General features: G+C 43.4%; 1 protein-coding gene across 2 annotated transcripts in view; it reads left to right on the top strand.

Annotated features, from left to right (window-relative positions):
• Positions 1-14,333, top strand: part of LOC109902215 (NADP-dependent malic enzyme-like) — a 126,296-nt gene that overhangs the window by 91,120 nt on the left and 20,843 nt on the right. For both annotated transcript variants that reach the window (XR_004202448.1, XM_020498378.2), the window contains exon 6: positions 7,180-7,283. Coding sequence is in view for 1 of the 2 variants with exons in the window: in XM_020498378.2 (XP_020353967.1) it covers positions 7,180-7,283 (104 nt within the window). In the remaining variant the exon portion in view is untranslated. The remainder of the gene's footprint in view (positions 1-7,179; positions 7,284-14,333) is intronic.

Genomic DNA, 14,333 nt, shown 5'->3' with positions numbered 1-14,333 from the left:
TTTTCTCTAAATGACCATTAATATAAATGTGGCTTGTGGGAAATAAACTAAACAGTGAGTGTTATGGGAAAGTTGGCCCTCATCTCGCTCTTTCTCTCTCCCACTCACTCTCTTTCTATCCCTTTCTCTTTCACTGATATTACCTGGTATAACCTCTGTGTCACAACACACACACTGAAATGAGACCCCGGTGATGTCATCCCACACAATGTGTTGTTTGTCTTGTGTTGGGTGCGCTCTCCTGGACCCAAAGGGGGTCGTCCCTTCAGACAGGCCCCTATCGCCCCCCCACTCTGCTCCCTCATCCCCCACTCTTCCCTCCCTCTCCTACCTCTCTGTCCTAAACAGACCCTGACTGTTGCTTTTGAACAATTCGGTTCCACCTGAAAGCAGAAAGAACAGCTCAGGCGATCAACAGAAGAGTATCTCAGGGAGAAAGTTGACATGTCTCAACACCTCAGTGCTGTGTCAACTGAGCCAATACATGAGATTAAACTCATTCATTATTACTCTGTCAGAGCTGTTTATACGGTATCTCCTTCCTCGGATACACACGAGAAACGAGAAAGTACACGAGAAAGTAATCTAGCGTCTTGTAAAAGTCAATCATTGAGTTGTCATACATGGACCTTTTATGAACATGGTTGAGGATGTTGTTTTAGTGAGTGGTGAGACCTGTGTCAATGCCTGGGGTGGAAGGTTTTGAACATGTCAGGGGCTTTGAAGTTACTCTGGGAGTTGTTAATGGGTATACTTGTTTTGATTGACAGTGTCATTGTCCATTTGTGACACAGAGCCTGTCCCAGCTCTGTCCAAATAGACCACCCCCTTAAATCCCTCCCCCCCACCCCCAGACTCCACGGAATATAAACACTCCAGTCTTGATGAGGCATGATAGTGTTCCAGATCACTTCTTCCCAGGGGGATCAGAATTCCCTTGCGTCATGTCTTCAGTTGAACAGATCTGTGGCAGTCGGTACCGTTTTTAAGATGAGTCAGATTTTTAATTTTTTTCATGAGAATGGCCTTATTTCTATTACAGCATATTGGATGACTGTCATTCATATTCCATTCACCTAGTTCAATGTAGCATTGATAGGTGTAGGCTACTACATCATACTCTAATTTTCCCTGTACCCATCATGGGGTTGCTAAAACCTAGCCAATAAATGAAAGTTTACAGCGTAGGTGCACACAGGTCGAGTGAAAAAATTTGACACTGTGACACATGGACAGACGCATTCAATACTGCCTTGCACAATCTTGCCTGCATCTAGCTGATCTAGGGTGTAATCATTAGTCCAACAGTTGCAAACATGACTTTCTATTTGACAATTTCAGGAATGTTTAGCCCTGTTTCGCTCTGTTTGCTACCGTTTAAGAAATGTTTTTCAACAGAATCGGTAGAATGAATACACCCCTGATCTCACACAAACACAGTTCACTTTTATAGCAGCCACGTTGTATTCCCTCTCGCATCTATGCGCTCTCCTCCTCTGCTTTTCCCTTCACTTGTGGACTTCAATGCACAACACATCAGCTGTATGTGACCAGGCAAAAAAAACTTTCCAAGCCAAACCATATCATAACTGCTACACACAGCCTAGATCATTGTCACCATATTAGCTAGTTAACATAGCTAATAGAACGAACACGTTAGTAAACCAGCTACAATAATGCGGTAACCTTACAGTGTACAGTCAGTAAACAGTTTAGCAGTAACACCGGCAGGCCCCGGTGGCAATAAATTAGTAAAACCAGAAGCGTAACTTGACTTTGAAAAGTTCCAGTGTTGTGTTGGATAGTCATAGCCACCTAGCTAACAGCATCCCTCTGTTTCAGCAGAGTGTTTGAATAGGCTAAACTAGCTAGCTGCATTTCCTAGCTAAGTAAGTGAAAAAAACAACAACCTCTGTTGTTTCTCCTTCGTCTTTTAAGAAATTAATTTGTTCAAAACTATTGTCTTTTCTCCAATCAAATCGAAGTTTATTGGTCACATACACATGGTTAGCAGATGTTATTGAGTGTAGCAAATGCTTGTGCTTCTAGTTCCGACAGTGCAGCAATATCAACAAGTAATCTAACAATTCCACAACAACTACCTAATACACACAAATCTAAGTAAAGGGATGGGATAAGAATATGTAGATATAAATATATGGATGGGCAATGACCGCGCAGCATAGGCAAGATGCAATAGATGGATAAAATAGATAGATAAATACAGTATATACATATGGGATGAGTAATGCAAGATATGTAAACATCATTATTAAAGTGGCCTTAAAGTGACTAGTGATCCATTTGTTAGTGGCCAATGATTTCAAGTCTGTATGTAGGCATTTGTGAGTCTGTGATGTCTGTTTAGCAGTCTGATGGCCTTGAGATAGAAACTATTTTCCAGTGTCTCGGTCCACGCTTTGCTGTACCAGTACTGACCTCGCCTTCTGGATGGTAGCGGGGTGAACAGGCAGTGGCTCGGGTGGTTGATGTCCTTAATGATCTTTTTGGCCTTCCTGTGACATGGGGTGCTGTAGGTGTACTGGAGGGCAGGTAGTTTGCCCCCGGTGATGGGTTGTGCCCGTCAGGTAGTCCAGAACCCAATCGCACAGGGCAGGGTGGAGACCCAGGGCTTCAAGCTTAATGATGAGCTTGGAGAGTACTATGGTGTTGAATGCTGATGGGAGGGAGGGAGTCAACTACTCACAACATTTTGTGCACTGCAGTGCTAGCTACTGTTGCTGTAGCATATGCTTTCAGTACTAGATTAATTCTCTGATCCTTTGATTGGGTGGACATGTCAGTTCATGCTACAAGAGCTCTGATAGGCTGGAGGACATCCTCCAGAAGTTGGCATAATTACTGTGTAAGTCTATGGAAGGGGGTGAGAACCATGAGCCCCCTACTGTAGATTTTGTATTGAAGTAAATGTAACCAGAGGAGGATGTCCTCCGACTACCCCATCTACTGTAGACCGTTTTTGCAATTATTTGGTAGACAAATTGATATATTTATTTATTTATTTATTTATTTTACCTTTATTTAACCAGGTAGGCAAGTTGAGAACAAGTTCTCATTTACAATTGCGACCTGGCCAAGATAAAGCAAAGCAGTTCGACAGATAAAACGACACAGAGTTACACATGGAGTAAAAACAAACATACAGTCAATAATGCAGTATAAACAAGTCTATATACAATGTGAGCAAATGAGGTGAGAAGGGAGGTAAAGGCAAAAAAGGCCATGATGGCAAAGTAAATACAATATAGCAAGTAAAATACTGGAATGGTAGTTTTGCAATGGAAGAATGTGCAAAGTAGAAATAAAAAATAATGGGGTGCAAAGGAGCAAAATAAATAAATAAATTAAAATTAAATACAGTTGGGAAAGAGGTAGTTGTTTGGGCTAAATTATAGGTGGGCTATGTACAGGTGCAGTAATCTGTGAGCTGCTCTGACAGTTGGTGCTTAAAGCTAGTGAGGGAGATAAGTGTTTCCAGTTTCAGAGATTTTTGTAGTTCGTTCCAGTCATTGGCAGCAGAGAACTGGAAGGAGAGGCGGCCAAAGAAAGAATTGGTTTTGGGGGTGACTAGAGAGATATACCTGCTGGAGCGTGTGCTACAGGTGGGAGATGCTATGGTGACCAGCGAGCTGAGATAAGGGGGGACTTTACCTAGCAGGGTCTTGTAGATGACATGGAGCCAGTGGGTTTGGCGACGAGTATGAAGCGAGGGCCAGCCAACGAGAGCGTACAGGTCGCAATGGTGGGTAGTATATGGGGCTTTGGTGATAAAACGGATTGCACTGTGATAGACTGCATCCAATTTGTTGAGTAGGGTATTGGAGGCTATTTTGTAAATGACATCGCCAAAGTCGAGGATTGGTAGGATGGTCAGTTTTACAAGGGTATGTTTGGCAGCATGAGTGAAGGATGCTTTGTTGCGAAATAGGAAGCCAATTCTAGATTTAACTTTGGATTGGAGATGTTTGATATGGGTCTGGAAGGAGAGTTTACAGTCTAACCAGACACCTAAGTATTTGTAGTTGTCCACGTATTCTAAGTCAGAGCCGTCCAGAGTAGTGATGTTGGACAGGCGGGTAGGTGCAGGTAGCGATCGGTTGAAGAGCATGCATTTAGTTTTACTTGTATTTAAGAGCAATTGGAGGCCACGGAAGGAGAGTTGTATGGCATTGAAGCTTGCCTGGAGGGTTGTTAACACAGTGTCCAAAGAAGGGCCGGAAGTATACAGAATGGTGTCGTCTGCGTAGAGGTGGATCAGGGACTCACCAGCAGCAAGAGCAACCTCATTGATGTATACAGAGAAGAGAGTCGGTCCAAGAATTGAACCCTGTGGCACCCCCATAGAGACTGCCAGAGGTCCGGACAGCAGACCCTCCGATTTGACACACTGAACTCTATCAGAGAAGTAGTTGGTGAACCAGGCGAGGCAATCATTTGAGAAACCATTTGAGAAACCTAAAAATTATAGCTTTTAAAATGTTTGACAATTACAAAAAAAATATTTAAAAAAATATTCACTGAGGAGGACGGTCCCCTGAAGCAGACAGTGGAGCAGACAGGGGGGCCAGGATTGGCGTAGAAGACTGGCAGGATCCTAGGGAGGACATCCCACTCCCGGATTTAGAAACCTGGCTCCAAGTGGCTCTCTGTACAGACACATGCCAGAGATAGATAAGACATAGAAGAAGTACAGTATTAAAACACACAATAAAACACACTAGCTGACCACAGCGAAGAAGAGACACTTTGTAGAGTAGACCAAGCTTTGATGTAGAGTGTGTGCTTGATAAATCACATACAGGGGCCCTCTGAACCCAGGCCTCAGTCAAAGGGCTGCAGTGCTAGCGTAGTTACTCAATCCCTCTTTCTCTGTCTCAATCTGGCCGTCACCGAAACAACTTTCATAACAAGCCAGCTTGGATGGCAAATAAAATGGACTAACTATAGCGAAATATTTCAAGGATGGAATGGCAGTAAATGAAGCCGTGTGTATTACGAGGCTGCGCCAAGCAACACAATGAGGAATGGGGAGGGATGTGAACTGGACTTGGGGATGGTAACCAAACCTTATTTCACCTTTCCCATCATCCTGGTTCCTCCTTTCTGTTGATTCAACCTTTGGTGAAAGGGTGTGGTGTTTTTTAGCCAAAAACGAGGCCTGATAAAAATCAGGCCAGCAGCAGTGGCATTTGAAACTCTAGTAAAAGAGTATGATAGGCCGATAAGGTTTGACCTGTGGTATTTGCACACAAAAAAAGAAAACCGGTGCACTTTTCTGACCATAGGAACAATTTTCTATGAACAGTTTTGGGAGAGTGGATTAATTCTACCAATAACCTTCAGCAAACTACTTCCACATTTTTGTCCAGAAGTTTAATTTGAGCTGTTACCTACGGCAATGAGGTAATTTAGGGATCTAAGCATTACCAGTTAGTCTTGACTTTGTATCCCCATAATAGCCCTTGTGAGGAGTGAAAAGTGCCAACAAAAATGGAATTCAAACCAACAAGGGTGATAAGGCCAACACTTTTGGTTTGGTGAGGGTCAGTGGTATCACCCCCCCTCCCTTCCTTTTGCCCTCAACAGCTTCAATTCCTTGGAGCATAGACTGTACAATTGTTGAAAGCGTTCTACATGCTGGCCCATGTTGACTCCCAATGCGTTCCACAGTTGTGTCACGTTGGCTGGCTGTCCTTTGGGTAGTGGATCATTCTTGATACACACAGGAAACCTTTGAGTGTGTAAAACCCAGCAGCGTTGCAGATCTTGACACAAACCGGTGCGCCTGGCACCTACTACCATACTCCGTTCGAAGGCACTTAAATCTTTTGTCTTGCTTATTCACCCTCTGAATGGCACACATACACAATCCGTATCTCAATTGTCTCAAGGTTTAAAAATCCTTCTTTAACCTGTCTCCTCCACTTCATCTACACTGATTTGAAGTGGATTTAACAAGTGACATCAATAAGGGATCATGGCTTTCACCTGGTCAGTCTATGCCTTGGAAAGAGCCGTTCTTAATGTTCTGTACACTCGGTGTATATTTGCTGATGCTATCTGAACTGACAGAGGCTGCACTCCTCATTGCTCTTTTGGAATCAACGACACGTGGTTCACATTATAGGGGGCTGAGGCTTACAGTGATAAGCGTGCGTGTGTGTGTGTGTGTGTGTGTGTGTGCCAATATCACTTCATTCTTCCTTACTACTTTAGTTTTTCCACTGTTTTATTTTTTATTTTAAAAGAGGACACAAGCTGCCTCCTGTGTGAGAATGTGTGTGTGTGCTATCTGTCCATTTTACTGTGGATTTTACTTTTAAGGGGACAACGTTGCCCAGAAATAGCATTTGAGAGTGGTTATTAAAAACCATAAATTGCTTGAGCTGGAGGGGGTGCAGGGGTTGTTGAGTGCTTAAGGGCACAAAGGAAAGGCCTCGTAGGAGCAGGGGTCTCCCACATTTAGACCACACACACACATCTATCTTCCTGTCTTACGCACTCTTTGTCAAACACACATGTGCATGGACACTCTCTCTCTCTCTCTCTCTCTCCCTCTCTCACTCTCACTCTCACTCTCACTCTCACTCTCACTCTCACTCTCACTCTCACTCACACACACACACACAATGTACAGTACACACAAATACTTCCCTTTTTCTCTCTCCCAATTCGTTTGAATGTAAATCCAAACACCAAATCATGTCTCACTTTCTCCCCCATGTTATTTTTTTTAGTTCCACACCAAAGAGATCATAATCATAGTTGCAAATCTTACTTATGTCACACAGTTCTATCCATTATCATCCAGTGGCTAGGACAGTCAGTGTGTGATGGATTTGCAGTGTGGTTGTGGGGGAATGGGTTTTGCTGAATCTGAGGGATCGAGGCCTTGTGAACTCTAACCCAGTCTTTTCTGGATAAGTAGTGGTCTAAAATGCAGGAGTAAATGGAATCCAACCAGTCCAAACACTCTCTCTGTCTCTGCATAGCGTGCCTCACAGTATGATGTCTGCTCCTACAGTATGTGTGACATACCCAGCTGCCGCAGATGGAAAAAGCAGTTCTCCTCCACCCCTGGGTCTGTGTGAAATCTTTACCACTATATACTGTACGAACTGACTCTAACCTTCCCTCCCTCTCCCCCCTCTTTTCTAGGAGCTGCTAAAGGACCCTCTATACATTGGGCTGAGACACAAGAGGATTCGAGGCCAGGCCTATGATGACCTGCTGGAGGAGTTTATGAAGGCAGTGTCGGACAGGTACAGTATAACTATTTTCACACTACTTAGCCGAGCTAAGCCCGAGATGTACTGGGCTAGTCTGGTTACACATCCACCATAGGCAATGGAACCAAGCTGGAAAGGACGGCATGCAAAAATATCTGAGCCAGCACAGTATGGTTCAGGTTCACCCTATAGTAAAAATGAGGAACTGTATATGACTACTGCCCATGAATCACACCTCAAAACTTCTGCCTTGTACTCTATTTTATCTAAGGTTCAAGACAGTGACTCTGAAAGGGTTTATGCACTAATGCCCTTATCAGCCTAGGAACTGCATATGAAGAGTTTTTTTCCCAAAACGCATTATCCACCAATTTTTCAGATTTGTGTTTTTTCATTAAAAACAAAATTGGACGCTATATATCCATTGTTTAGCTGGAATGGAATGTTCGTATCCTGTATATTTGACTGTGAAATGTGGTTGTCTCCACTAGCTATCTTAAGATGAGTGTACTTACTGTAAATCACTCTGGATAAAAGCATCTGCTAAATGGCTAAAATGTCAAATGCACATGTTTTGCAGACATATCTCCTATCAGTGTTTGGAATTATTTAAAAAAAAAATATATATATATTGATGTCACATGTACAGTTGAAGTCGGAAGTGTACATACACCTTAGCCAAGTACATTTAAACTCAGTTCTTCACAATTCCTGGCATTTAATCCTCGTAAAAATTCCCTGATTTAGGTCAGTTAGGATTACCACTTTATTTGAAGAATGTGAAATGTCAGAATAATAGTAGAGAATGATTTATTTCAGCTTTTACTTCTTTCATCACATTCCCAGTGGGTCAGAAGTTTAAATACACACAATTAGTATTTGGTAGCATTGCCTTTAAATTGTTTAACTTGGGTCAAATGTTTCAGGTAGCCTTCCACAAGCTTCACACAATAAGTTGGGTGAATTTTGGCCCATTCCTTCTGACAGAGCTGGTGTAACCGAGTCAGGTTTGTAGGCCTCCATGCTCGCACATGCTTTTTCAGTACTGCCCACAGATTTTCTATAGGATGGAGGTCTGGGCTTTGTGATGGCTACTCCAATACCTTGACTTTGTTGTCCTTAAGCCATTTTGCCACAACTTTGGAAGTATGCTTGGGGTCATTGTCCATTTGGAAGACCCATTTGCTACCAAGCTTTAACTGATGTCTTGAGATGTTGCTTCAATATATCCACATAATTTTCATGCCTCATGATGCCATCTACTTTGTGAAGTGCACCAGTCCCTCCTGCAGCAAAGCACCCCCACAACATGATGCTGCCACCCCCGTGCTTCACGGTTGGGATGGTGTTCTTCGACTTGCAAGCCTCCCCCTTTTTCCTCCAAACTTAACAATGGTCATTATGGCCAAACAGTTCTATTTTTGTTTCATCAGACCAGAGGACATTTCTCCAAAAAGTACGATCTTTGTCCCCACGTACAGTTGCAAATCGTAGTCTGTCTTTTTTATGGCTGATTTGGAGCAGTGGTTTCTTCCTTGCTGAGCGGCCTTTCAGGTTATGTTGATATAGGACTTGTTTTACTGTGGATATAGATACTTTTGTACCTGTTTCCTCCAGCATCTTCACAAGGTCCTTTGCTGTTGTTCTGGGATTGATTTGCACTTTTCGCATCAAAGTACATTCATCTCTAGGAGACAGAACGTGTCTCCTTCCTGAGCGGTATGACAGCTGCGTGGTCCCATGGTGTTTATACTTGCATAGTATTGTTTGTACAGATGAACGTGGTACTTTCAGCCGTTTGGAAATTGCTCCCAAGGATGAACCAGACTTGTGGAGGTCTACCCTTTTTTTCTGAGGTCTTGGCTTATTTCTTTTGATTTTCCCATGTCAAGCAAAGAGGCACTGAGTTTGAAGGTAGGCCTTGAGATACATCCACATGTACACCTCCAATTGACTCAAATGATGAAATTAGCCAATCAGAAGCTTCTAATGCCATGACATCATTTTCTGGAATTTTCCAAGCTGTTTAAAGGCACAGTCAACTTAGTGTATGTAAACTTCTGACCCACTGGAATTGTGGTACAGTGAATTATAAGTAAAATAATCTGTCTGTAAACAATTGTTGGAAAAATGACTTGTCATGCACAAAGTAGATGTCCTAACTGACTTGCCAAAACTACAGTTTGTTGACAAGAAATGTGTGGAGTGGTTAAAAAACGGTTTTTAATGACTCCAACCTAAGTGTATGTAAACTTCAGACTTCAATTGTATATGATACGGATAGTCATGAATGAATTGTGAATAATGATGAGTGAGAAAGTTGTAGTCATAAATATCATACCCCCAAGACATGCTGACCTCTCACCATTACCAAAAAGGGGAGGTTAGCATTTTTGGTAGGTATGACATTTATGCCTCTAACTTTCTCTCTCATCGTTATTCACAATTCATTCATGATTATCTGTAATCATGGTAACATCCACATTATTGTAGAAGTGTTTAGAAACATATTGTATTATTATTTCCTATAAAAGTGATTCCAAAATTATACAATACATTATTTACCATGAATGTCTATTGGGATCTTATTGCAGGCACTTTTCTGATATTGTTTACGATAAGTAGCCTATAATAGAAAAAATGTGAAGTTTGAAATGAAATAAGTTTGCTAAAATGGGTGATTGTTAATGGGACAGTTGATGGTTCAACCATCAAACTAGTAGTAGTAGGATAATAAAAATAAAAAACTGGTGCACATTAATGTTAGAAACATATCTTTCTATTCATCGTTATCGCATCAATTCAGTCAATTTATCGCGATATGGATATTTGTAGTTTATATTACACATCAGACGAAAGAGCACAGACTCATTCTCAAGCTCACCTCGTGCTGATGCTGTTACATGGTGGTGTGGGTCTACTGAGCTTATACAGAATATCTGAGCCTTCAGGTTACACTGGTTGGAATGTGAGGGTGTATGTGCCTCTGGTTTGTGGGTAGAGGCCGTTTCTGAGTGCTGACTTAAGTGGTCAGATATTCGACCACACTACCCCCTTCCATAAATTTCCCTTCACTCTCTTTCTCTCTCACACACACACACACACACACACACACACACACACACACACACACACACACACACACACACACACACACACACACAGACCCATCATATCCTGCAGCCTAGTGATGTAACCAATCTAGCCCTTTCAGTGCTTGACATGGCAGGAAAGGATTGGTTAGAGATGGACTCGCTGGACTTATATGCGTAACTGGATATAGGGCTGTTTGGTATTTGATATTTTTCTACATTAGGTTTGTACACTCATATTGGATATTTTGTCGCTTTGTGGGGATGGGTAAATGACTGTATAAATAAGGGGATGGATGGATGGATGGATGGATGGATGGATGGATGGAGAGGCCTATACTTTCCCCTAGGGCTTGGAGTGTGTCCAGTCCAGTTCTGTCTCTATAGTGGCTGATGTTTTGGCTTCGGTGACACAGAGTTGTCCCTGACAACCCCTGGTCACATGTGGCCTTGCTTAATGTCAGACCAGTTCAGCTCTGCAGAGACCAGGGTCTGGGGCCCATCCAACTGGCAGGGGAAAGCCATGACTCCTTAATAACCGGGTGGCTTGACAGCTCCAGGGAATGGCAGAGCTTTTCCCCCGAAAGAGCCGGATTGGTAGAGAACAAATGATTATTGGGTTGGAAACTGAGAGAATGAATGATTATAGTCTGGGAGAGAAAGAGAGAGAGCTCTTAGTCGGGCCGGGCACTTATTTGGTGCCGCTTCATATTCTGAAGCAGATTTTTTTTTTCATGCTCACACTGCCTCATATCATTTGATATCTTTGCTCATCAAAGGCCATGCAAGTATTTGTCATTTTATTTTTATTTCATTTATTTCACCTTTGGTTAACCAGGTGTGCCAGTTGAGAACAAGTTCTCATTTACAACTGCAACCTGGCCAAGATAAAGCAAAGCAGTGCGACACACACAACAAAACAGTGGATAAACAAACGTACAGTCAATAACATCATAGAAAAAAATATATTTACAGTGTGTGCAAATGAGGTAAGATTAGGGTGGTAGGGCAATAAATAGGCCGTAGTGGCGAAGTATTTAGCAATTAAACACTGGAGTGATAGGTGTGCAGAAGATGAATGTGAAAGTGAGATACTGGGGTGCAAAGGAGCAAAAATATTTTTTTTTAAATAACAATATGGGGATGAGGTTGTTGGATCATCTATTTACAGATGGGCTATGTACATGTGCAATGATCTGTGAGCTGCTCTGACAGCTGATGTTTAAAGTTAGTGAGGGAGATATGAGTCTCCAGCTTCAGTGATTCTTGAAATTCGTTCCAGTCATTGGCAGCAGAGAACTGGAAGGAAAGGCGGCCAAAGGAGGAATAGGCTTTGGGGGTGACCAGTGAAATATACCTGCTGGAACGCGTGCTACGGGTGGGTGCTGCTATGGTGACCATTGAGCTAAGGTGGGGCTTTTCCTAGCAAAGACTTATAGATGACCTGGAGCCAATGGGTTTGGCGACGAATATGAAGCGAGGGCCAGCCAACGAGAGCATACAGGTTGCAGTGGTGGGTAGTATATGGGGCTTTGGTGACAAAACGGATGGCACTGTGATAGACTGCATCCAATTTGCTGAGTAAAGTGTTGGAGGCTATTTTGTAAATGACATCGCCAAAGTCAAGGATCGGTAGGATGGTCAGTTTTACGAGGGAATGTTTGGCAGCATGAGTGAAGGATGCTTTGTTGTGAAATAGGAAGCCGATTTCTAGATTACATTTTTGATTGGAGATGCTTAATGTGAGTCTGGAAGGAGAGTTTACAGTATAACCAGACACCTAGGTATTTGTAATTTTCCACATATTCTAAGTCAGAACCGTCCAGAGTAGTGATGCTGGACGGGCAGGCAGGTGCGGGCAGCGATCGGTTTGAAGAGCATGCGTTTAGTTTTACTTGCATTTAAGAGCAGTTAGAGGCTACGGAAGGAGAGTTGTAATGCATTGAAGCTCATCTGGAGGTTAGTTAACCGAGTGTCCAAGGAAGGGCCAGAGGTATACAGAATGGAGGTGGATCAGATAATCATCAGCAGCAAGAGCGACATCACTGATGTATACAGAGAGAAGAGTCGGCCCAAGAATTGAACCCTGTGGCACCCCCATAGAGACTGCCAGAGGTCCGGACAACAGCCCCTCTGATTTGACACACTGAACTCTGGCTGAGAAGTAGTTGGTGAACCAGACGAGGCAGTGATTTGAGAAACCAAGGCTGTTGAGTCTGCCGATAAGATTTAAGGCCAAGTTCTTGTCCAAGGTGGCTCCTGTGAAACAGTACATGTGTCCCCTCTCCTTTAGTCGCTGGCCAGACTATTGGAAAAGGATACAGAAACACTCCGATCAGTCAACAATGTTTTAATCCAGTGGAACCCAGGCCCACCAAGAGTCTAGACACTGTTCAAGTCTTTAGTCTTTTGGATGAAGAGCCCTCTCAAACTAGCAAGACCATTTTCAAATGCTAAACAGGAGAACTTTCCTTTTCAATCCAATTGGTTCTGTGAGAGTTGGCCTCTCATCAGGTTTGCATGAATTGAGGGTCGGTGCAGGGGGCAGCACACAGGGCATTTCAATGCCTGAAACATGTTTGACTTCTGCCCCTCTGTGCCTCTCGACCATTTCCCCAACGTTTTTGTCCCCATGTCAAATAATTGAATGAGCAAAGATTCCCTCTTTTGAACCCAACAACTCTGTCGTCCGTCTTTGTCTGTCCATCGTCATGGTTATGGGGCCAGCTTTGGGTTAGACCTCTTTGGTAGATGGGGTTAGGGGATATCGGACAAACAGACGGATGTAGGGGGAGAAGGAATGCAGACTGTGTTTCCGTCTTTAATGATGGAGAGGGGATTTGGGGAAATAATGTGTGTCGCTGAGAGATGTTTGCTCTCTGGAGGAGAGAAGGAAAGAGGGAGGCGAGACGCTGGGGCTTTATTAAGAAGGCTTAGTTCTCAGCCTCTCTGGCCTTCCAGCCCCCCAGGCCCCTCGGCTCAGCCCCCCAGGGACACAGAAAGAACAAGCAGCCAATGTGGATGCACACACAGGGAGATGGAAACAAATACCGAGGTAACAGGGCCTGACCCTGGCAGGTGTGTGTATGTGTGTATGTGTGTGTGTGTGTGTGTGTGTGTGTGTGTGTGTGTGTGTGTGTGTGTGTGTGTGTGTGTGTGTGTGTGTGTGTGTGTGTGTGTGTGTGTGTGTGGTACAGGGTGTGTACGGTACTGCGTGTGTACTGTACAGGTATATGTAAAGTTTAGAACAGTGTGTGTGTGTGTGTGTGAGTTATCCTGCTTGGACAGCTGTGTTTGGACAGAGTGCTCTTATCCATGAAATTCTTTATGGAGGCCAGCGGCTCCTTGGTATGCACACAGAGGAACAAGACCCACTTCATGCCTCCTCTTCTGTCGCCCCCTCAAACCTGGAAGTAGAAGACACTTCCGGAAAGATTCCAGGTACAAGTTTAGGTTTCTTCCGGCCTGGGATGAGAGAGGATTAAGTTGCCTCAAGGAGCTGGGGTCTTTAATTTGTCCTCTTTTATCCCACGCGCCAGTCCAGACGTAACACCGCCGCGTCTGAGCGATCCGCCACATGGGAAATCTCCTGTCATCTCTCATAACCATCTTGGATTTTTTTCAGACCAGTATCAAACATTTTAGTGTGTCAAATGGCTTTACACTCACTGTAGGGAAAGTTTGGCAGTTAGTGAGAAACCTCAGCGCCCCATCAAAAGGTGATAGTCTTAACTTGCCAACACGGGAAAACGAGGAAAACACTTATTTCCTCCAGTAAGAATGTGTATTATCCACGTGAGCCGTAAATCCCAGAAGAATGAAAGTGTCAAAAAGAGTGTTGTGTTGTGCTGGTGACGTCCCCCAGATGGCTTTAGCAGTGCTAGGAAAGTATCACATTGATTGAGGCCTCAACTGTTCACTCCACCCCTAGTCCATCCGCCAACGAGTAGCCGATATCAGTGAAAAGTGTGTGTGAAATAAACATCATGAA

The sequence above is a fragment of the Oncorhynchus kisutch genome, linkage group LG13, assembly GCF_002021735.2.
Source record: "Oncorhynchus kisutch isolate 150728-3 linkage group LG13, Okis_V2, whole genome shotgun sequence".
Lineage (NCBI taxonomy): Eukaryota > Metazoa > Chordata > Actinopteri > Salmoniformes > Salmonidae > Oncorhynchus > Oncorhynchus kisutch.
The sequence above is the reverse complement of the archived record's forward strand: the minus strand, read 5'-3'. Positions and strand labels throughout refer to the sequence as shown.